The sequence below is a fragment of the Solanum dulcamara genome, chromosome 6 (assembly GCF_947179165.1).
Source record: "Solanum dulcamara chromosome 6, daSolDulc1.2, whole genome shotgun sequence".
In the NCBI taxonomy this organism is placed as follows: domain Eukaryota; kingdom Viridiplantae; phylum Streptophyta; class Magnoliopsida; order Solanales; family Solanaceae; genus Solanum; species Solanum dulcamara.
The window spans coordinates 2,974,402-2,997,839 of NC_077242.1; the positions used below are offsets into that span (position 1 = coordinate 2,974,402).

At 33.9% G+C, this 23,438-nt stretch overlaps 3 protein-coding genes across 4 annotated transcripts; 1 reads left to right on the forward strand and 2 right to left on the reverse strand.

Moving 5' to 3' along the window:
• Positions 1-603: 603 nt before the first annotated feature.
• Positions 604-3,143, forward strand: LOC129892146 (ABC transporter G family member 10). Its single transcript, XM_055967697.1, has one exon. The coding sequence runs from the start codon at positions 848-850 to the stop codon at positions 2,708-2,710; it is 1,863 nt and encodes a 620-aa protein (XP_055823672.1). The 5' UTR covers positions 604-847; the 3' UTR covers positions 2,711-3,143.
• Positions 3,144-3,507: 364 nt separating this feature from the next.
• LOC129892201 (cold-responsive protein kinase 1-like) lies at positions 3,508-9,274 on the reverse strand. 2 transcript variants are annotated; one of them, XM_055967757.1, is made up of 7 exons: positions 9,191-9,274; positions 8,018-8,162; positions 7,441-7,556; positions 7,150-7,360; positions 6,811-7,048; positions 4,817-4,967; positions 3,508-4,195 (listed from the first exon to the last, which is right to left on the reverse strand). In XM_055967757.1, the coding sequence occupies exons 2-7, from the start codon at positions 8,088-8,090 to the stop codon at positions 3,830-3,832; spliced, it is 1,155 nt and encodes a 384-aa protein (XP_055823732.1). In that variant the 5' UTR covers positions 8,091-8,162; positions 9,191-9,274; the 3' UTR covers positions 3,508-3,829. The 2 variants fall into 2 exon arrangements, with proteins under 2 accessions (XP_055823732.1, XP_055823731.1); XM_055967756.1 differs by having other exon boundaries at positions 9,026-9,210.
• An 8,385-nt stretch (positions 9,275-17,659) lies between these two features.
• LOC129892033 (protein DJ-1 homolog B-like) lies at positions 17,660-22,062 on the reverse strand. The gene is made up of 8 exons (XM_055967557.1): positions 21,710-22,062; positions 21,370-21,570; positions 20,478-20,627; positions 20,196-20,378; positions 19,322-19,402; positions 18,572-18,772; positions 18,355-18,495; positions 17,660-18,023 (listed from the first exon to the last, which is right to left on the reverse strand). Exons 1-8 carry the CDS (start codon positions 21,872-21,874, stop codon positions 17,826-17,828), a joined length of 1,320 nt encoding a protein of 439 aa, XP_055823532.1. The 5' UTR covers positions 21,875-22,062; the 3' UTR covers positions 17,660-17,825.
• Between the last annotated feature and the right edge of the window lie 1,376 nt (positions 22,063-23,438).

Consider the following 23,438-nt stretch of genomic DNA (forward strand, 5'->3'; position numbering starts at 1 on the left):
ATAAAGTGAAAATATGTATTAATTAACTATAATTTCATATTACTCTGATACTCATAGCCTATGATGCTTAGACTCTCAAAAAAATGTAGGATTCGACACTCATCATCATAATTTGTGAAGAACATGACCAATATAGCCCATTGCATAATACAATTTTCTTGCTAGGGAGAATTTATTTTGATTTAATAATTCCTGAATGATTGTGTGATTGTAAATGATTAAAGTGTCAAAAAGAATAATCAAAAGGAAGAATTTAAAAAAAAAAAGAAGCCTCCATCCTATTTTATGTGACATCCTTTCTTTTTTAGTTTGTCCCAAAAAGAATGTCATCTTACTATAATTACAAATGATTTCACTCTAAAATTTCTCTTTTACCCTTCATAAAATGATTTACAGTCATACAAATATATAAGGATTGTGTTTTAGATCACAAGTTTCAAAAAAAAAAAATCTCTTAAACGTCGTGTCAAGTCAAATGATGCCACATAAAATGGAACGGAGGGAGTAGAATGAATAGAGGTGGCAGGTAGAGAAGAAAGAAGACTAGTTATGCAATAAGAAAAGAGGCTGCATGGTCAACAATACAGTTTACCTGCAAGACTAATCACAAAGAAGAAACCTCTCTTTTCTCCTTTATGCTTCAAACACATTAGCTTCAATTCACCAAAAAACATCAACAAAAGTTCAAGAAAGCTCCTTTTCAACACTTAACAACTTTATTTTCTTCCCATACAAATATTACACAAGGGGACTATTATGGTTGGTGTGTTAGCTCATCTCCTCTTGTTATCTTCTCATCTCCCTCTCTAGATTTTGATTCTCTACCCTCTTTACATCTCATTCAACTATGGAACTTCCGGTCACGACACCGGATTCTGGTGGCAGGAAAAAAGGTTCTTATACTGTAGAAACAAGAGATCTTTCCTATGCACTTCCTAGTTTATATGATGAGTTCAGTTGGATGTTTTTCTGCAAGAATCCTAAGAGGCCTCAGAAGTTCATCATAAAGAATGTAAATTGTGAAGCAAGGCCAGGAGAGATTACAGCTATTGCTGGTCCAAGTGGGGCTGGAAAAACAACTCTGCTAGAGATTCTTGCAGGGAAAATATCACCAACAAAAGTCACTGGACAGGTACTAGTTAATGGTCATCCTGTGAATGCCACGTGTTTTCGGAGATTATCTGGTTATGTCACACAAGAAGATGCCCTGTTTCCTCTGCTCACAGTTGAAGAAACACTCATGTATAGTGCTCTTCTGAGACTACAAGGTGGGGAAAAAGAGGCTGCAAATAGAGTTGGAGTGCTGATCAAAGAGCTTGGTTTGGAAAAGGTAGCTGGTGCAAGAGTTGGGGGAGGATCAAACAGGGGAATTTCGGGGGGTGAAAGGCGTAGGGTGTCGATTGGAGTTGAGTTAGTACATGATCCTGCTGTGATTCTCATTGATGAGCCAACTTCTGGGCTGGATTCAGCGTCAGCACTTCATGTTATATCACTTCTTCAAGTGATGGTGGCTCGTCAAGGCAAGACAATTGTCTTGACTATCCACCAACCTGGTTTTCGGATTCTTGAACTGTTTGATCGACTTGTTTTGCTGTCGAGTGGGTGTGTTCTTCACAATGGTTCATTGGAGAATCTCGAAGAGAGGATCAAGTTTTCCGGTCTACAGATTCCACCCCACATCAATGTGCTTGAATTTGCCATTGATGTCACTGGCAGCATTGTCATTCAAACTTCAGAAACTCCCAATGTCCATTTCCATATCAAGGATCATCACAAAAAGAAGGAAAGTCTGAGGAAAGATGATGATGGATTTACAATTTCCAACCACAATGACATGGTAGAGAAGTGTCCTTCCTACGCGAATTCCCATGTTGAGGAAATTTTAATACTTGGTGGAAGATTTTGCAAGAACATATTCAGAACTAAGCAACTTTTTGCAACCAGAATAATACAAGCATTGGTAGCAGGCTTTATACTGGGGTCAATATTCATGAATGTTGACAACAATCTAGGGCAGGTTGCTTTACAAACCAGATTAGGATTCTTCGCGTTCAGTCTAACGTTCTTGCTCTCCTCCATGACAGAAGGCTTACCCATTTTCTTACAAGAGAGAACAATCTTTATGAGGGAGACTTCAAGAGGAGCATACAGAGTATCCTCTTATGTTGTGGCAAACACCTTTGTGTTTCTTCCTTTCCTCTTAATGGTTAGCCTTCTCTACACTGTCCCGGTTTACTGGCTCGTTGGTCTGAGGGGAAACATGGACGGGTTCCTCTATTTTGCCATGGTAGTTTGGATGGTTGTTTTAATGTCAAATTCTTTCACTGCATGTTTCAGCGCGCTTGTCCCAAACTTCATCATGGGAACATCTATTATTGCTGGCTTGATGGGGTCTTTCTTCCTGTTCTCAGGCTATTTCCTAACAAAGGAGAAGATACCTAGTTACTGGATCTTCATGCACTACCTAAGTCTGTTTAAGTACCCGTTCGAGTGTTTCTTGATAAATGAGTATGGAGGCAAGGGAGGAAAAAGATGTTTAGAAAGTGAAAGAGGAGAGTGCAAGTTGTTCGCGATTGACTTCTTGAAACAGCAAGACCTCAAAGAATCACAGAAATGGAGCAACTTAGCAGTGATGTTGTGTTTCATCTTGGGCTACAGAGTTCTCTGTTATCTAATTTTATGGTGCAGATGTTACAAAACTAGAAATTAGGTTTTTCATTCTTTTGTATTATTACAGTTTTCATTTGTTCTTATTCTGATGATTAAATTGATTGGGCAAGTAGATGTAGTTTACACTGAAGAAGATGATATAGTCATTGAGGTGAATATTATTTTTTCATGTTGAGAGTTCATATGAAATAAAAGTTTCCAATTGTTATAATTATGTAAGGATTATGTCTCATTAACTTGATGGGGAGCCTTGAAATAACTGGTAAAGTTGTTGTCATGTGATCTGGAGGTCACGGGTTCAAGTCTTGGAAACAGCCTCTAGCAGAAATGCAAGGTAAGGTTGCGTACAATAGACCCTTGTGGTCAGGCCCTTCCCCGGACTATGCGCATAGCGAGAGCTTTAGTGCATCGAGCTGCCCTTTATGTCTCATCAACTTCGGTCCAGGAGCAAACCTACAGCATCAGGAGACTCATTTCTTTGTCATTTACAATCCATGTCCTCAGTGTCCTTCAAGCTATGTTGCTCAAGACTCTGAAATAATGTTGTCGGATCCTCCCAAAGTAGTGAAGTCCGATACAGATGCAACATTACTTTTGAAGAGTCCGAGCAACAGAGCCTTCAGGCATAAAAGTCATATTGTCAACTAGGGAAATTGGCACAACCAGGCATCTCAAACCCCCCAAAAATTTGTAAAATCGATGTTGAAATCGAATACTTCGTTGCGAGTTGAGGTAGTGTTAGTGCGTACACGTGAATACTATGGTAAGATAATAAATGATGATGGTGACCATGTGAATAGTAATGGCAAGATAATAAATATGACGTGCAAGGAGATATTGTTCAAGGCATTTGTAGTGTACTTATATACTAATACTCTTAAGTTCCATGGAAGCTTTATTCTTACAAATCATGGCATTACCAAGAAAAATTCTCTCGTGGTACAATTGCGACATGTACTTAAATAGAAAGAAAAAGGGGAAAGTCTCAATGAATACCTAATCTAATTATACAAATTTCAGGTTATATTTACAGCTTAGAATATAAATGAAGTGAAAAAGCTCCTAATTCCACGCACTACGGAGCAAAATCTTATGAAGAAATAAACTCAACAGTTAAAGGAAGATAGACAAGCACATGTTTTACCATGCTGTGTTTAGCTCAGCTACTTCGGTCATCTATTGTCGTGAAAGTCAAAGTACCATGTGTCGTCGTGTTCATGGATGCAGCGGAATCAACTTGTTTTCCCGAGCCAGCAGATAGTGAGTCTGATGATGTATTCTTCTGATTCCTGAGACTCACTAGATCTGATAACATGCCTGGCTCAGATATTTCTTCATCATCCACTTGCATCTCACCAGTCAGCAATTTCACCACAGTGGACATCGATGGTCGGGTCTTGGGCATGACTTGGGTGCATAAGAGAGATACCTTCAAGAATCTGCAAGCATCATCAACACTGAAGTCATCTCCCAATAATGCATCTACCAATTGAATGAGCTCTCCCTTCTTGAACAGTCTCCATGCCTGCATATCAAGTTATCGAATGTGATACCACTCTCCCAATATCTTCTCTATCTGAATTAGGGATGGAAATCCTATTCATTTTCAATGGCTGGATAACATTTATATGTACTTTTTGTTCTGTTCTTAAGCAAGCAATTATAATTTCAACATTATATTGATAAGCCCGCTTGAGAAAAACAACATACAAACAATGGATTAGATGTCCACATTTCTTGCCATTTTAGAAGGTTAGGTTCAAGGATGTTGTCTGCAGGAGCGCAAATAAGAATGGGCTTCTTTCTTTTTTTATCTCGTCGGCCAAACATAATTACCGGCGCTAGCCCAAATATACAAAACCTATACATTTGCAGGCTAGTTTGTAAACTAGATCACCCGAAGGCATTGGACTGTCATTATCTCAATAAGAAGAATGTCATAAACATGCAAAGAGACTGCCAGGATAATACTTTTTAAACAACCCATGCTGACTTCCCATCATGTTCTATGAGCAGTCGAGAATCCAATGGCCATAGATCCCTCATATTTATTAATGAATAGAAACAATTACGTTCTTAGATATTTTCGTTCAGCAGGTAGCCGGGATCCAACAGAAACAGAATAATGTTAAAAGCAACTACATACCCGTTCAAGAAGATATTGTTCCTCAATAGGTAACCGCTTGTTTGTGTTGCATCTTCCACTAACGATTTCCAAAAGGAGAATCCCAAAACTGTATACATCTGCTTTCCGTGTCAACTGTCCTCTCATTGCATATTCAGGGGCCAAATAACCTCTACAAATAAATAAGCATGTAAGAATTTATACGCTATGATAAGCAAGTAATAATGATATGCTGTTTCCAGTTTTAGCTGAATATATAATAAGACCATCAATAGCCTTTCAACATTTTCTTTTATAACATCACTAGATCAGGATCAGGAAGGAGAATATATAGAGCTGGAGAGGCAAGCAGGTAGATTTGGACTAAAGAAGTAGGCAAGGGGAAAAACTATTCTTCATTCTTTTTCTTACAATTTAAACTACTACCACCAAGTTTTGCGTCATTAACTCCTCGCTACTACTAAATTAGACTACAAAGTTGCACTTCATTGACAAAATTAGTGACTGAGACATACTTATCAAAAAAATAAAGTGATTGTTACATAATTTAAGCATCTGGCAATTCGTCAGTACTCCAAACTTACTTTGTTACATTACTTTGATATTACCATTGCTTTGACTAACTCAGAGAGTAAAGGTGCCATGAATTGCAGCACAACTCTTTTGGCAGAGATTTGTTCAAATTTCAAGATAGAGCATTACTCAATTTAGGAAGAACAAGTGTCGTGAAGAAGGACAAGACGCTTTGACATTACAAAATTAAATTAAATATCCAATAAAAAATGTGAAGAACCAAGTTGATAGTAAATACAATATTCATTGATATCATCATTCATTATACTCCCAACTCCATAATCTGTATACAATTTTCTGCGGCTCCGCACACAAATTGATCCTAAGATCATCTTTAAATAACCCTGACTTTACACTACAAAGAAGACAATAACAAACTTTTTCCTGATATAAGGGCTCAGAGGATTACTTAGCACTCTCACATCAAGTTCAACTCGAATACACCACTCAACTCCAGGCATTGGACAATCCTAGAGTATCTTACCATCTTGAGTTCAAACAGCTAAAAAATTAAGATAATGAAGTTATTCACAGGAGCGGAACTATCACTGAACTAAAACAAAAACTAAACAGCCTCAGTGACAACTCCTCGAGAAAGAGCAGTGCAAAAATTAAAATGCAACTGAAACCCTTTGCTCTATTACAAGAATAAAGGCCAAGGAAAATTATAAAGGACAAAGATGGCGAAAGAAGGACTATGAGATGAGCAGCATGCTTGATCTCTCAAAGATCAAGACTAAAATTAGGAAAAAAAGAAAGAAGTAAATTGTCAAGTTCAAGTGCAAACTAAAGTATCCACCTCCAATAGTTTAGACTAGGGAAATAGTATTCCTAGACATGGAAGCTTCATCTGTGGGATATAAAGCTAAAATGGGAGCACTATGAATAGGAAAAAGATGATCCCAACGAGTGTGTACAAGAAAAGTATAAAACCGCCACTCTCATGGTCCTTCTAAACTGGAAGAACCTTTACCCAAACACAAGGAAGAATCTATGTATTAAACTCAAAATAAAGTTCCACAGACTGAAAGAGGTAATTTTCCAGATCTGGTGTTGGTTTCTGAATGCCATACTTTGTACTAATTTATTCCAAAAGGTATTGAGGTTTTGGATAATACACCACATTAAATATTTTGGATGCCAATCTAGTCAAACCAAATCCTTCTTCCGCTTTACACCGTCAAAATTAATCCAACCAAGTGGACCTCACTATTCATTGTCCACCCCATCAAAAGTTGACCTTGTCTATAATAAAGCTAAAATGGGACTCTGCATAGGAAAAAAGATGATACTAAAAAGTCATCATCTTGTTCTTTGGATATTCTTACGTCAGAACATTCTTGATCGTTTCTGAATGGCTTAGTCATTTTAATTCATAACCTATAATTCACCAAGAGAAATTTGTATAAGAAGATAAAAAGCAACACAATATGTAAACTTACAGAGTTCCTGCCACCCGAGTGCTAACATGGGTCAAATCAGCTGGAATAAGCTTAGCAAGACCAAAATCTGAAATTTTTGGGGTCAGGTCTTTGTCGAGAAGGATGTTACTTGCTTTAATGTCTCTATGAACTATATAAGGCTGGACTTCTTCGTGGAGGAATGCAAGTCCTCGTGCAACACCAATGCATATTTTAGCTCGTGTTTTCCAGCTAAACTTGAGGCTACTATGGGCACCACCTGTGAGTAAGCAAACATCAGTAACCATTGCCACAAGTACAAACCAAAGAGAAGGAATAAAGAAAAGTTAAAAATAACAATGACAAAGGACTTCAACTCACCAAGCAGAGTTTGGGAAAGACTATTATTTTCCAGGTAGTTATACACCAGTATTCTATGATCCCCTTCCGCACAACAACCGTACAACTTCACCAGGTTTTCATGTTCTATACTTGAGATCACCTTTATTTCTGTCAAAAACTCCTTTACACCTTGCTTTGATTCAACAGAAAGTACCTTAATAGCAGCCATTTTTCCATCTCTTAGCCTCCCCTAACAACAGAATATTAAGTTAGCTTATTAATTGAATGGATTTGCAAAATTGAAAATTCTTTTTGTAGAGAACAAAATACCTTGTAGACAGAACCAAACCCTCCTTTCCCTATTTTGTTTACAGGGCAAAAATCTTCGGTTGCAGCACGCAATTCCCGGTAGCTGTACACCCTTGCATTCTCAATGGTTGAAATTTCTGCAACAATTCTAAATCTAGTGAGGAACCTTAACATGTCTTGAATGATAGCAACAACTTGAATCATTTTTATAAAGGTGGTATCCGGACCAGCTTGCATACACCTCAATTATTTCACCAAGTACCTGGTACCTGCTACCTCCCACCAACACAGGCACCGGATAACTCTTCCCACCAACGAGGCAGATGAGAAGACGGTGGCAACCTAGTTATTTTTGGCCTCAATTGGAATTTGAACATGAGACCTCATGGTTCTCCTCCCACTTCATTGACCACTAAACCACAACAACTTGAATCGTTATGGAGAGATCATATATGGAAAAGGCAATGTTCGTCCATGCTTAAGAAGAGCAAAGAATCCTAATTGCAACAACTCGCTCAAGTATGGTATACTGCCATGGAAGCTGGCAACAGTTACAAGAAAGAGAAGTGAGAGTTGAGAAAAAAGTTGAAATCTCAACCTTCATCAATTTCCACAACATGGTTGTGAGGGGGAGATGCTTTCCCTCCTAGGCAGAGACCAAAACAAGTCATTACACCAGTGTTTCTCTTTCAACAGAAAGAAGGGCAGGTCAACCCACAGAAAAAAGAACTCTGCTGCCAAGCCTGTTACATAACAAAACAACACATTATCAACACTCCAAAATTTAGTTCCCTTTATTACTGGTTGAGATATGGCACATAATGGACAAAAACTTACATCTTGCACCTGAATTCTACCCAAAAAACGAATTGAATAAGACATACCATATTAACAATACGTTTATTTCCTCTATATCAAACCCAAAAAAGATTTTCAAACAAGCATAATTTTGAACCTACTGCTCAGGAGCTACATTTCATCACTACTATTAATACAACAACAACAACAACAAACCTAGTGTAATCCCACAATTGGGGTCCACAGGGGTTAGAGTGTCCGCACAGAAGGTATAGAGGTTGTTTCCCAAAGACTGTTGGCTGAACAAACAGTGCAAAAGAAGCAACAGAAACAACAACAAGATAATAAGATAACTGAGGGGAAACAACAAGCAGTGAATCAATACATCCATTGATTTTACAGACTTCAAGAAAAAAGAGGGAGAGATAAACAGAAATTCCGGACACCCATTTCGAAAATCAAGACGACATGGCAACAAAACGTACAGAAAACAATAACAGCTATGAAAATCCAAAGCTTCAAAGAAAAAAATCAAAATTTACAGTAAAATTGCAGCACTAGTAAAATAGAACATAATTCCCCCAAAAATTGAAATGCCCCTTTTACAACAAATAATAAAACTGACGTAAAAGCAGATCCATTGCTCGAACAGCTACGAAGCTAGCTTTTCGCAGCAGGTTCTAAATACTTTCAATTACTAAAAAAAACAAGAAAAATTCAAACTTTTACGGATAGAATAACTGTATATACTCCAAAATAATCCATTAACTTCTTTTTTTCCAGATCCGCGTAGAGAGAAATCACTAACCTTATTGATCAATCAAAAAGCACAAAAATCTCCAAAAGAAGTGAAATTTAGCTCGTTTTAAAGGGGGAAAACAGCTAAATTCAGCTAAACTAAGATAGTGAAATTACAAGGAAGAAAAGAAAGATGAAAATTGAAGATAAAAGGCACAAAATTGAATTTACGTACTTGTTGAAGCAAGCAGAAGAAAAAATTATAAGAGAGAAAAAGCTTTTGTTTGACTATTGGGAGAGATGAGTTTGGTTGCTATATTTAGAGGAGTTTAACTTACGGATAAAAGTTGTCATTATATATCAGAATTGTTATTTCACGTGAAAGTATTTTTATAATTTGAGGTAAATTATTATGCGACTTTATCACAATCAAATCTGAATAAATTTATTCTAATATTAAATTTAGGATAAGTTATTTCTTAGCTTATTTGATTTGGCTATTTAGGAATGAAGTTATATCGAGATTATAATCTTGAAATTATAATTTTAAAACTTTTTTATTTTATCTGAAAATGAGATAAAATAATACTCTATCAAGTTAGATGAAATATTTAGATTTGACCTTGATTAAATGAAGCTAATTTTAATTTTAAACTTAATCCTAAAATATTTTACTTTATCTATACTTATCAAACAACCCCTTAAAGAATTGTAGGTAGGGCTGTTCACAGTTTTGGTTAAAACCAAAATCAAACCGAAAATTTAACCAAATCGAATAAAAAAACCGACATTCAGTTTGGTTTGGTTTGGTTTTAAATATGAATAACCGATAATATTTGGTTTGGTTATGGTTATAGAAAAAAATAACCGAATAAATAACCGAACCAAACCGATAATTATATACTTAAAATTTATAATTATTTATATGTATAATATTAGTTTTTCATAAATAATTAAAGATATTTTATACGTTTTAATTATTAATTTAATATTAGTATACTTTACCTAAATCTCATAGTGAAAAAGTTCAATTACAACTTATCCCTCATTTTTCTTAAATTACCCGATTTCTCTGATTTTTGCCATATTTCTGATACATTTGTGGTTCTTCTGATACATCACGTTTTGGGGTGTAGAATAATTAATGTTGTTGAGTTATTTATGGATAGTAACATAATTTAAGTTAAGATTCCTTGTTTCAATCAATTACTTTGCTAAATAAGGGAAATAATTCATACAAAGAGTAACAGTTATGAGAGACATGAAAAAATTTTAAAAACAGAGCATAACAGCGATGTATCAGATCTTGTATTGATATAGGTTTGGGGGTTAGATTCTTGACTAAATTTGTTGCAACGTCTATAAGGAAACTCTGTGTCAGAAGGAAGAAGGGTGGAGATGAAACTCTGTTTCTTTGAAAACAAAGGGTCTTTATCTGGTTAAGGTACTTTTAGGGAGGACATGTTGTTACTGTTTTTAGGCACAAGGTTTAATTTTGAGTCTTTATGACATGAGTTGATACATAACATCTGATACATTGATATAGGTTGTAAATGTATCAGAAGCAGTAAAGCTTGATACATGAGAATCTGATACATATACTTTCCTCGTATCTGATACATTAGAATAGCTGATACATAACCATTCGACATATTTGATAGATTAAGGATTGATACATTGAAGATTGTTGTATTAGTTTTCAACTGAATTGTGGTTGATACATAACATCTGATACATTGATATAGGTTGTAGATGTATCAGAAGCAGTAAAGCTTGATACATATACTTTCTTCTTAAATTCGAATCTGATACATGAGAATAGCTGATACATAATCATTCGACATATTCGATAGATTAAGGGTTGATACATTGAAGATTGTTGTTTTAGTTTTCAACTGAATTGTGGTTGATACATAACATCTGATACATTGATATAGGTTGTAGATGTATCAGAAGCAGTAAATCTTGATACATATACTTTCTTCTTAAATTCGAATATGATACATGAGAATAGCTGATACATAACCATTCGACATATTCGACAGATTAAGGGTTGATACATTGAAGATTGTTGTATTAGTTTTCAACTGAATTGTGGTTGATACATAACATCTGATACATTGATATAGGTTGTAGATGTATCAGAAGCAGTAAAGCTTGATACATGAGAATCTGATACATATATACTTTCCTCTTAAATTCGAATCTGATACATGAGAATAGCTGATACATAACCATTCGACATATTCGACATCCCCTCATTATGTATAATGATGTGTTCATCATCAATCTCAGATGTATCTGATCCAGAACCACCTAGGAGCTTGTTTATGGCTCCTTTTGCAATTTCTCTGAACCATTCATCCTCCGGTAGGGCACTAATTAGAAAGACATTTTCATTAATGAGGCTCATACAGAAAGAAGATGAAAAGCATTAAGCTAGGTGAACGAGGTATACTTTTGTAGATCTATGCCCCTGGCAGAAAACGTCCTGACTGCACGAGAGAAATTGTGTGAGTGATTGTAATCTCTAACTTGTGTGAGTGATTTTAGGCGAGAAATTAGGGATATGCTTAGTAAATTTCTTAAATTTTTGGATCTTGAAAATGGAGAGATAACGAGAGAAAATGATTTAGAGGAGAGAGAATGTTTTTTGAGTGATGTATCTGAAAGATGAAGGAAAAACTAAAAATAAGGGATTTTGGTAATTTTTTTAAAGGAGTGGGACTTTTAGCAAATATAATAATAAAATGTGTGTAGTTTGGTAATTTACCCTTAATATTAATATACTTATTTTTAAGGCCCAACAATCCAAATCCAACTCTCAAGCCCAATTATAAATTCTAATAAACACTAAACAGCGGTCCAAGTCCAACAATCCAAGCCCATTAGCCCAACTCTCAAGCCCAATTCTAAATCCTAAATTCTAAATCCTAAATTTCTAATAAGCACTAAGCACTTGACCAGCAAGCAGCAACATAAAGTAAAAGTTAAAACTTTAAAACCCTAGTATCTATTTTTCTTTTACATTTTTGTTCCTCTCACGTTGGTTTCTCACAAAGTCACAGACTCACAGTCATAGACTAACAGTGAAGGCTCAAGAGCAACCTCAACTCTTCGACCCCAAGTATAAGATTGTCAAATTTTGAGAAGGTTTGTAAGGAGTTTTTCAAATTTTAAATTGATTTTAAGTTGTTTTCTTTTTTTTCCGAATGTTTAAGTTGTTTCAATTTCTGTTTTGAACCTTTGTGGGTCGTGAGGAAAAAAGAGCTTCATAAGAATTTGAAGAATGTAGAGAGAGAATATTTGAATTATCTCTGCTAGTCATAAACCGAATAACCGAATCAAACCGAACCAAACCGACAATAACCAAATCCGTGGTTATTATTTTACTTGGTTTGGTTATGGTTTTAGACATTTAATAACCGATTAAATTGGTTTAGTTATGGTTTTAATCAATAACCGATCCAAACCGAACCATGAACACCCCTGGTTGTAGGCCATTGTTTTTATGTTAGCACGTTATTAGCAGGATCTTAGAAATATCCCTCCCTTATTGAAAAATAATTAAAAAAATCAACTGTTGTCCTTTATTTTGTACGTGGAAAATATGGACAAGTGTAAACATCAAAAAGACAAAATAATAATAATATATTTAATCAAAAGCAATATATTTTTATTACCACGAGATATACTAGCAGCCGCTAATGATTTGATTAAAATTTGAAATAAAAATGTGACTTTGAATACCAAAAAAGGGAAGGAAAAGTCAAATGAATCATTTTTTTTTATTTTTTTTTAATTTTAAGACCATTGGTGAGAGAATAATCTTAAAAATAATAAATTTGATGAGTATTATTTTGTACAGTCTCATATTTATCATACTTTTTATCTTTCGAGTCAAAATAATTATGTCAAAATTTCTTTTCTTTTTTTACATTTAGATTTGAAAAGTCAGTTCTTTATATGAAAATTCTACTTTTCACTATTTTGGTTAGCGATAAATTTTTTTGTTTTAAATTTTCTTTGAAATCTTTGTATTCTCTTTAACTTTTTAATTCTATCACCTAATTTCGTCTTCTTTTTCAACTAATCCCTTCAATAATAATATTTAGTAGTATTATTCACCTGTCCCAATATATATTGGCAGTCTAAACTCTAGTACCTTTATAATAATATACTAATAAAAGAAAAATATAGTAGAAAAGATAAGTTTGGCTGCACCATGATGACAAAATTCTATCTATTCTTTCTTATTTTATTTTATTTTATTTTTCATGATGTTTGCTTTGGTATATTAAATTTGAATTCATACACACACGCACAAAAAAAATCTTACATTCCTCATAAAGATTTTCTAACTAAATAATTTTATAATTGGCTCAACTAATTAGTTTTAGAAAAGAAATAAAAAAATAAAAATAATAACAACAACAAAATAAAGTGCTAAGAGAAATAAAACATAGCATACAAAAAAATAATATAAACAACAAATTAGTGCGATACTCAGATAATAAATACGATAACAACAATAGACGAACAAAAAACTATTACAGAATAGTACTAAGATGATAATGATAATAATAACAATTAAAAAAATAAAATTAAAAAAACATATACTGACATCTCCCCTCTGATGATTAAGAAGAAGAAAAATATATTAAGTACCGCACGATTGCCACTTTCCTTTACTTACATGCTCATAAGTAGATTTTGAATTTTAGCATTTTAAAAATATTAATTTTTTAAAAAATTATAATCTATATATAATTCATCCGTTTTAATTTATTTGACTTCTTATTTTGACTTGATTTGTAGTATAAAAAAAGTAAAGAAGACTTTTGAATTTTGTAATATTTAATTAAAGATACGTAATGTAATAAATGTTATTTCTTAAACACATTACGCGGAAAGTTAATATTAAAAAATACTAAAAAGGGAAAAAAATCAATACAGAATAATATTTGTCATGCTATTTACATTCCAAATTATTGGCTAGAATTTAACCTCTAGTGGATCAGGTTGAAATGGAGATTTTTTTTAAATACATTTTTTTTCTATAAAAAAAGGGCATTTTCCTAATCCTTGAAGCATAATTCAAGATTAAATTAAAGGTTGAGTGAGTCATAAGTGAATTCAATGTTGTTGCTATCTCTATTTTATATTAGTTATCATTTTTTTCTTTTGCACCTTTTTTAAGAAATCAAAAATTAAAAATATTTTTTTTCAGATTGATTGTTGATTCAATCGACTTTAATTACTCTCTCTCCAATCAAACTATAAGAATTCCCAATATAGCTATTGAAGGCTTCTTGGAAAGTAATAGTAAGTATTTCTCCTCCTTAACTAGAAGTTTTAGATAGATAAAATCACATTTGATAGAAAATATTTTACTCGTAAAATTAAAATTTTTGATGTCAATGTGCATCAACGAGAAAAGAAGAGGAGAGACGAAGTGTATACAAGGCTTGCATGCAAATCAAAATTCTTAAAGTAATTTTCTAATGGAAATTATATTTAGCACATGGACACTAACTAAGTTGCTTAAGTATCTAGCTCCCTTTTATCCATGTATATTTGGCAGGTTACCGACCAAAATCACAAGTGATCATAAATATATTATAAAAAATATAACAAAACTTAATAAGAAAATACCTCGCGAACTTTATTATTACGATCAAATTATTTTTTAATTTGAAAAAATACATAAAGTCCCTCCTAAATTTATGCCTGTTTTTCAAGTAGACACCTAAAATTTGCAGGCCCATAAAACCATTTTCAATCATTATAAATACACCATTTGACATCAACGGTAATCTCAAAGCTTGTGAGTGTGTTCACTCCAAAATTAAATAATATAATTTTAATTTTTACAATTCATTTAATAAAAAATCGGGTAAAACACAAACCCTTTCCTATTTCAACCTTCAAACCCAAATGGATTACTCATTTTTCTCTCCTTCTCTCCTTCTTTCCACTCAAACTACCGCTCTGTTTTTTGTCTTTTTCAAATGCCACCATGAACAAGATAAATTAAATCCATCAGAGAATAAATTTGATATTTGGATTATAAATTGGTCATGGTGTGTTGATCCCAAAATAGCTTACTCAGTACATTTTGGATTTTATTAGGAGCCCGTTTGGATGGGCTTAAAAAAAATAACTTTTATGTATGAAGTGCTTTTAGAATTTTAAAAGGCTAAAAGTTATTTTTATAAATAAGCAGTTGAGTGTTTGGATAAAAGTTACAATGATGTGAATTTTAGGATTAAAAGAATAAAAAAATAGTTTGAGAATTTAGTTAAAATATATGAGATATAAAAGTAATTTTCATGATCAAAGAAAATTACTTTAAGCACTTAGAAAAAAAAAGTTATAAATCCTAACTTTTTATTTTTGACTGACTTTAAAAACTTTATGACTTAAAGTTAGTATTAGTCAAAGAGCCCGTTTGGATTGGCTTTAAGTTGGTCAAAACCAACTTAAAGCCCCTTTTTAGCTTCTGGACGTGTTTGCCTAATGCTGACTTTAAGCCATAAAGTTCTTAAAGCAGTCAAAAATGAAAAGTTAGGATTCCTAACTTTTTTTTCCAAAGTGCTTAAATCATTTTCTTTGACCATGGAAATTACTTTTATATCCCTTATATTTTAACTAAATTCCGAAACTATTTTTTTTTATTTTTTAACCCTAAAATTCACATCATAAGCACTTTTATCCAAACACTCAACTGCTTATTTATAAAAATAACTTTCAGCACTTCAAAGTTCTAAAGCACTTCATACATAAAAGTTACTTTTTTTAAGCCCATCCAAACGGGCTCAAAGTCATCCTACCGCAACAAATTGGTCACTCTCTAATGACTTCAATTTTATTTACTTTTTAGAAATTTTGAAGTCTAGAGTTGTAAATCGAACATATTTCACTATTTAAATTGTGGGTAATTTTTTTGGTTGTTTCAGATTGGATTTCCATGGAGAGATTCGGTTATAACTGAATAATACAGTCTCAGTCCATCAAAGATTATGCCATTTGGTTCATCGGCGACGAAGAATTTGATCGACGGCCAGCTGATCACAGCGACCACTACAAATTTTGCGGTTTCAGCCTCTGATTTCTTTTACTTCTCCTTGGCCGGCGGGGGGTAGAGCAATGAATTCATGTTTTCTCAGAGCATTTTCAACATTAATTATTTCAACTCAGCTAAAGCTTTTTGCTTAGAATTCTGGAGCTCTACAAATTTGTTGCCCTCTGCCTTAAACGAAGCATATGCAGTAATTGAGGGTTCAAATTGACTATGCTACGTGTCATTTTTGCACTGATTTGGAGCTGAATTTTACTCTTTCACGCGCTTGGTAAACGTGATAACACGGCTGCTGAGAAAACGGGCTAAAATAATATATTTATAATAGTTAAAAGTAGTTTCGTGGGGGGTAATAGAACGCCCACAGATTTTAGTTGTCAACTTAAAAAACAGGCTAAGTTTAAGGGGGATTTTATGTATTTTCTGTTTTTATTTTGATGAATTTCAACTTCTTCAGCAAATAAAATCCATTCAGAATACTAACCCATGCTCAACCCTAACAGAGTTTTATTAACATGGGATACGCCGATATAATTAGCAATGGATATTACGATCATAAAAAAAAAAAAGTTCGGTGCACTAAAGCTTTTACTATGCACAGGGTTCAGGGAAGGGTCCGACCACAAGGATTTATTGTACGCAGTCTTACCTTGCATTTCTGCCAGAAGTTGTTTCCAAGAATTGAACCCGTGACCTTCTGGTCACATTACGATCATACTTAAATCATTTTACTTGTCAATCTTAGCAAATTAAAAAAGTTTTATTATAGCAAATTAAAAAAATTTTATTAATTTTTGATGCATCACTAATAACTTAATAGGTCAATTAATATGAAACGAAGGGAATAGTTGACTATCTATAATTGGGGCCAATTTGGAGTCCATAACGGTGAGGTAGGTATTGACTATTGAGTAGTGCCATGAAAATGCAAAGAAATGCATTAACTGGCACAAGTTTTGCATTCTTTGAAGACTTCTTTATTGGGCCTGGATTCTTGAAGACTTTGAATAATCTATGGTCTTTTCCTACACTTAAAAAGATGGTAAGGCAAAGGCATATGTTCACGCTCGAGACAATGATTAATATGAATATTTTATTATAATATATCTTAAATTTTGGAAAATAATGGGAAGTACAAAAGAATCAAAACCTTTCTGTCAACACAAATTAAAAACAATCAATGGATTTAAAAGTCCCCATCACAAACCTTTTGTGATAAAAGTCCATTTCAAAATTCCAGAGTTCCAAACCTTTCTGTCAACACAAATTAAAAACAATCAATGGATTTAAAAGTCCCCATCACAAACCTTTTGTGATAAAAGTCCATTTCAAAATTCCAGAGTTCCATAAACAAGTCAACCACGCGCGTTATCAGCATTTAAAAGAAATTTATTGCACCTATTTGATAGGTACGTAATATAACACAACAATTTGAAAAATAACCTACGCAAAAATTAAATACGAGATAAAACTACTATAAAAAAATTGTTAAATAATAAATAAAAACAAAATGAGAAAAAAATATAAGATAACAAACGATCACAACAAATCGATCGTCACATTATCATTCGACGAATTTCGATACTATATAATAAAATTTAACTAACAATAACAATCAAAATTAACATTGCATTTAAATTAACACCACAATACAATAATACAATAAGTAACAACCATCCAAACAAGCTGGAAGTGCACACTGATGGCAAAGTAAATTATACTACAAGTTTACAACTAGGAGTTATATGATGCTAAAGACGGAAGACACCGGCAAAAAAAGTTTAAACACTTAGAAAACCATCTCCTTTGCTAGCTCTAATGTTTCCTTGTGCCCAATAAACTTATCTGCAATGGCCAGTGCAAACTCCATGGTAGTTCCTGGTCCTCTACTAGTAACGAGATTTCCATCAACCACCACCCTGTTTTCTGCTTCACTTGGATCGGAGAGTTTGTTGCACCGAGCTGGAAAGGCAGTAGCCTTTTTACCCTGGATAGCAGGAAAATGATGCATGTCAACTAACAGAGCCAAATTAACAGACCAGAAATAAAGCAGTCAAATGCATAATTAGTGTAATGCAAAGCATGCTATGCTGCAAGACTTGCGACAACAAGCTCCTTGTACATTTAATAATGTAATATGTTAACTTTTAAGTCTATTAAAATGAACCCATATAGCCTAGCCCATCAAGACCTCTAAGTCGTGGCCTTTTAATCCCGATAACCAAGGTAATGTACAAATTACAGTACTCGAGGTAATATTCACTTGCTTTAAAATAGTTCAACTTTCAAAATCCAAGAGCATGAGAACATCTTGTTACCTTCAGAAGCCCATGGGGCTCTAGGACTAGAGCTGGAGATGCACATATTGCTCCATATGGTTTGCTTGATTCTCTCTGCTTCTTCAGCATGTCAACCAACTTCTCTGATTTGGCAAATGTTTCGGCACCACTAAGACCACCCTGCATATTAGTAAATTAAAGTAAGACAAGAACTTCAAGGAGCTTTACGAGCAGCGTTTCAGAGGATTGAACTCACTGGCAGGACAATGAGATCGTACGACTGTTTAGCTGCTTCATCAAGGAGCACATCTGCTACTAGTTTAACTTTTCTGGAAGCAACAATCTCCAATGTATCTTCCATAGATGCCACTGCTACTTGGGTGTTTGCTCGTCGAAGTACATCGATAATAATAGCAGTTTCCATTTCCTCAGAGCCATTTGCAATAGGTACAAGAATCTGTCAAACAAGTAACTCTAGATAATTTTAGAAATATTAAGAATTTAATATTCTTTTTGACAAGTTAAGAACCTGGATATTAACATGGTGGTGATCCAGCTCCAAAACTCAAAAGAGCAATTCATAACATTCAATAAGTACAACATATTGTTGTTACTTCAGAAGCTAAACATTCTACCTAGAAATGGGACACTGCTATTACTTCCAAAGGTAAAAAGACTTCTATAAATGATGGTCTGCACAAAAGTTTGCTAACCCTTCAATCTGGGGATGCGGTTATACACGGATAGCCCATAGAATACCTCATCCTTTGCTTTTTGAGCATTTACATCATGACTCGCAAAATTCTCCTACAACATTTGCCAGCTCAACAATGTATGTATCAACATACACATCCTTATTAAAAATGTATCAACATACACATGATAGTAGAAGATCTTAATATATGCAAAATCCAAGTGGATAACTGGTAGAGAAATGATTAATATATTAAGTACATAAATGATTGTAGAGAAACTGACAGAGCTGCACTCCTCAGCCAAAACTTACCCGTGGCTTACTCGTGAATGTCCAATTTACTGAATTAAGCTCCACAAATGCAAATTCTTCACTGTGATTTGGGCGCATCACCTGAATATGAATAATCCCAAAATTTCATAAATAATTGGCACCAAGAAAATACTAGAACTGCAAAATGAAAGCATCTAGGTCTCCGATACCAAAGCTAAAATGATCAAGAAAAAGCATTGACTAATAGCAGGATGTATAGAATACATATTGCCTGAAAAATGTACTATGAACAAACAAAAGATTCAATACCAGAAGAAGAACCAACTAAGAACTAATTTCAACAACTGTACACATAAAGATAATCATCCGGACAAAACAATTCAGTGGGCCAAATTGATATATGATGAGAAAAGATATGAGGCGACAAAGTTGTGTTCTGCATCGTGATCTTGTATCAAAATCAACAAAGGTGAGCCCGACCTCTGATTTTCAACACTTGACATAACCACTCTACTCTCCTCCAAAAGATCAGATTCTAAGAAGAAGATAACCATTATGCTACCCAACCTTCAGCCAATTATGCACCAGTTGAACACCCACAGTTCCTCCAGCTACTTGTTCACATAACTATGACATAGAATATTCAGAAACAACCTTCTTTTCTATTGCAGCATAGTAGGATACATTTTAACATTTTAGTTAGTTTATCTCCTTCAAACAAGAATCATACATTGAAGAGAAAGGAATTAACTTGCTTGTTTCAGCATATATATATGTTAACATAAGACACAGATGCAAATCCAAGTCCTGAATATCCAAAATTTTAGGTCTACAATCCCGTCTCCCATGTCATGCCAAGACATTGCTTCCACTTCTATGATAAAAAACGAAGGGGGTGAGATTGGAAATATACCAGTGGGCCAGAAACTTCATTAGCCTTCTCTTTTCCATACAAATCCTCAACCAATGCAACAGCATACTCGATGGATGTTCCCGGTCCACAACTTGTCACAACTTTCGCATCCTTTTGGACTCTTGACTCAACAGCAATGGCATGAGATGATAGTTCCTCCATAAACGATGGATAACACGTTGCCTATCAGACACCAAAGAGAAAATACAATTCTAACTTTCACTCCCTTCAAAATAAAAAAATACTTGAATTTTAAGTAGGGAAAGAAATGAATGAGCTAACTTTCAGCTCCTTCAAAAGCCCCCATGATCCAAGTGCTACCACAGGAGCAGAGCATATTGCAGCATACAACTTTCCTTTTTCAGATTGCTTTTTTACAATGCTTTCCAAAATTTTGGAGTTCCCAAGGTTGGCTGCACCAGGTAGTCCTCCCTGCAGAATGACGAAATTAACCAAAAAAAGAATCATCACTACAGAGGCTATTCCCTGAATGAGAGTTGAACAGTATCAAGAACATTTAAGTATCATACATCATGTTGGCTCAGGAAGCGGGAAAGGACATGTAAGAAGAGATCCTTCTTGCAATATTCATGATTTCCAGTTACTACCAATACAACCATAAAGGATTTACTTGCTTTTCTAATACAAAGGTCTGGAAAATGGACAAGAATTGCGTAGGCATCCTCTTTTGCTTCTCTTAGCACGTCTCTTTTGATCTCATTGAAAGAAACAAAGATAATGTAATGCAAAATTGTTAACTCTTTAATTGAATTGACAATTTTCATGGACACACACAAAAATGGACATGATAAAATAATCATCATAGCATCTGCGCTCTTACACAACTGATCGTAATGGTCTTGCTAAAACTGAATCACATAATAATGAACATAGACTTCTATAATTCAGGAGGACTTTATCTAGAATCCATACTTCAAGTCCTCCACCAAAATATCACAAATAAAAGGATTAACAGACAAGTAATATATACAAGCTGGCTCAAAATAGAAGATCCGATAAACCAGGAGTATAAATTATTCAGGTATTAGTTATTCCTAGCTTTATACCGGGAACTAAACAAATGGACAGCTTGAATCTGTTCAATTCAGCAAAGCCTAGGTCCAAAACTACCCCTGATTCTTCCCTATACTATGAGCTTGAACAATAAACATACCGGAAGCGAGATAAGGTCGAATTCAGTGTCTACGCAATCCGAAATTAGAACATCAGCTACGATCTTAATTCCATGCATTACTTCAATCTGAAGCTGATCCTCAACGGAAGCAACAGTAACCTCCGCACCAGCTCTCCGCAGTATAGCTATCGGCACTATAGCCTCAATCGGCTCTGTCCCATTCGCAATCGGAATCAATACCTATAACAAACAAATGTATTAAGGAATCGTAAACAAATCTACAATTATTATTATATATATTTACTTGAAATCGTTCGAGTAAACTTCAAATTCTGAATTCATTTTCCGAAAGAGAAAAGTATATATAGATGATACGAACCTTCTTAGTAGCAGAAGCCATGACTAAAATTGAAGTTACTCGAGAGAATTTTCTAGACTTGGGAGGAGTGGAGAGAGTGGGAAATGAGTGAAGTTTGGGGGTTTGGCGGAGTTTTATAAAGGAAGGGAAAGGAGTAGTGAGGTGTCGCAATATTGGTGCTGCCATTTTTATAAGACGCTTCTTGTGTTTACACGTTGTGGGGATGCTTGTTAAATATGAAAATATGTTTATTTTGTATTGTTAGACGCGAAGTTAAAAGTCTGGATATGAGTTTGATGGCCATTCAACATTATTTCCTTACAAAATTTGGCCCGTCTTCTTCTTCATCGCTGCTTCTTGCTTCTTGCTTCTTGCTTCTGCTGCTTCTTTTCCGCTGATACGCTGCTTCTTCGGCTTCCTTTTTTTCTTTTTTCTTTTTTAATTTTTTTTTAAAAACCAATGTAACGGAATACTCGAAATATTATTAAGAGAATTTCATATCTAAAGTATGAATGTTTAAGTTGATCGAAACTGAATAGTAAATATATACTTAATGTAATAGATAAGTTATAACTGTATAGTCATTATATATTTTTTGAAAAAATGGTTAAAATTAGGTTCGAATTATTCAAAATAGCTTAAACATATTCTTTGATTATTTTGGGGGTCAAATATACCCTCATCGTTATTAAAAGAGACCACAAATATCCTTTCACTTAACGATTAGTCGTTAAAGCTGACGTGGCAGTGTCATATGAAAAAAAATATTCATATGAACGGCCACGTCAATATCTGATTTTTTTTTAAGTTTTAAATTTTTCTTGAATTTTCTACACCACCACATACCTAGCCCCCCACCATCCTCACCCCAAAAAAAGTTTTTTAAAAAAATTTTAAAAGTTGTTTTTGGGGATTTTTACACCACCCACCCCAAGACCCCCACAGCCCACCATCTCCTTCAAAATTTTAAATTTTTAACCACTTAAACTTTTAATTTTTATAAATTTTTTATAAAAGGTAAATTAAATATGAAGTAGATTGAATTTTTATTTTATGTGGTGTTGTAGAAAATTTTTTTAAAATAATAATTAATATTAAAAAAAAATGGATGGGATTGTGGAGGGAGAAGGTATGTGGTGGTGCGGAAAAATTAGAAAAAAAATTAAAATTATAAAAAATGGGTCAAAATACCTTTAAATTAAAGAGTAAGAGGGAGAGAAGTTGACGTGGTCGTTCATGTGATTTTTTTTTTCATGTGGTACTGTCACGTCAGTTTTAACGGTGAATCATTAAGTGGAAGGGTATTTGTAGTCTCATTTGGTAACGACGAGTGTATATTTGATCCCAAAGATAATTAAATAGTATATTTGAGTTATTTCAAATAGATCGAGGATAATTTTGATTCTTTTCCATATATTTTTTAATGACTTTTGACAAGCCATAATATATAATCAATATATATTTCGTCTTTTGACTATTTCTTATGTAAATTAAATGTGACTATATTTATGGTAAATAATCATTAAATGATGCACATCTCTTTTAAGCCAACAATCCCCACACAACATTTAGCTTATAACTGGTTTGAACGCGCAATCAAAATTTGTTCATTTCGAAGAAAAAAAAACCGAGCTTTCAAAATTTGTTCATTTCGAAGAACAAAAAAATTGTTAGGGGCGCTTTTCAAAAAATACCTTTGAAAAAATAGCGCCAATAAATTATTTTTTCCCTGACAACATAATGCCACCCA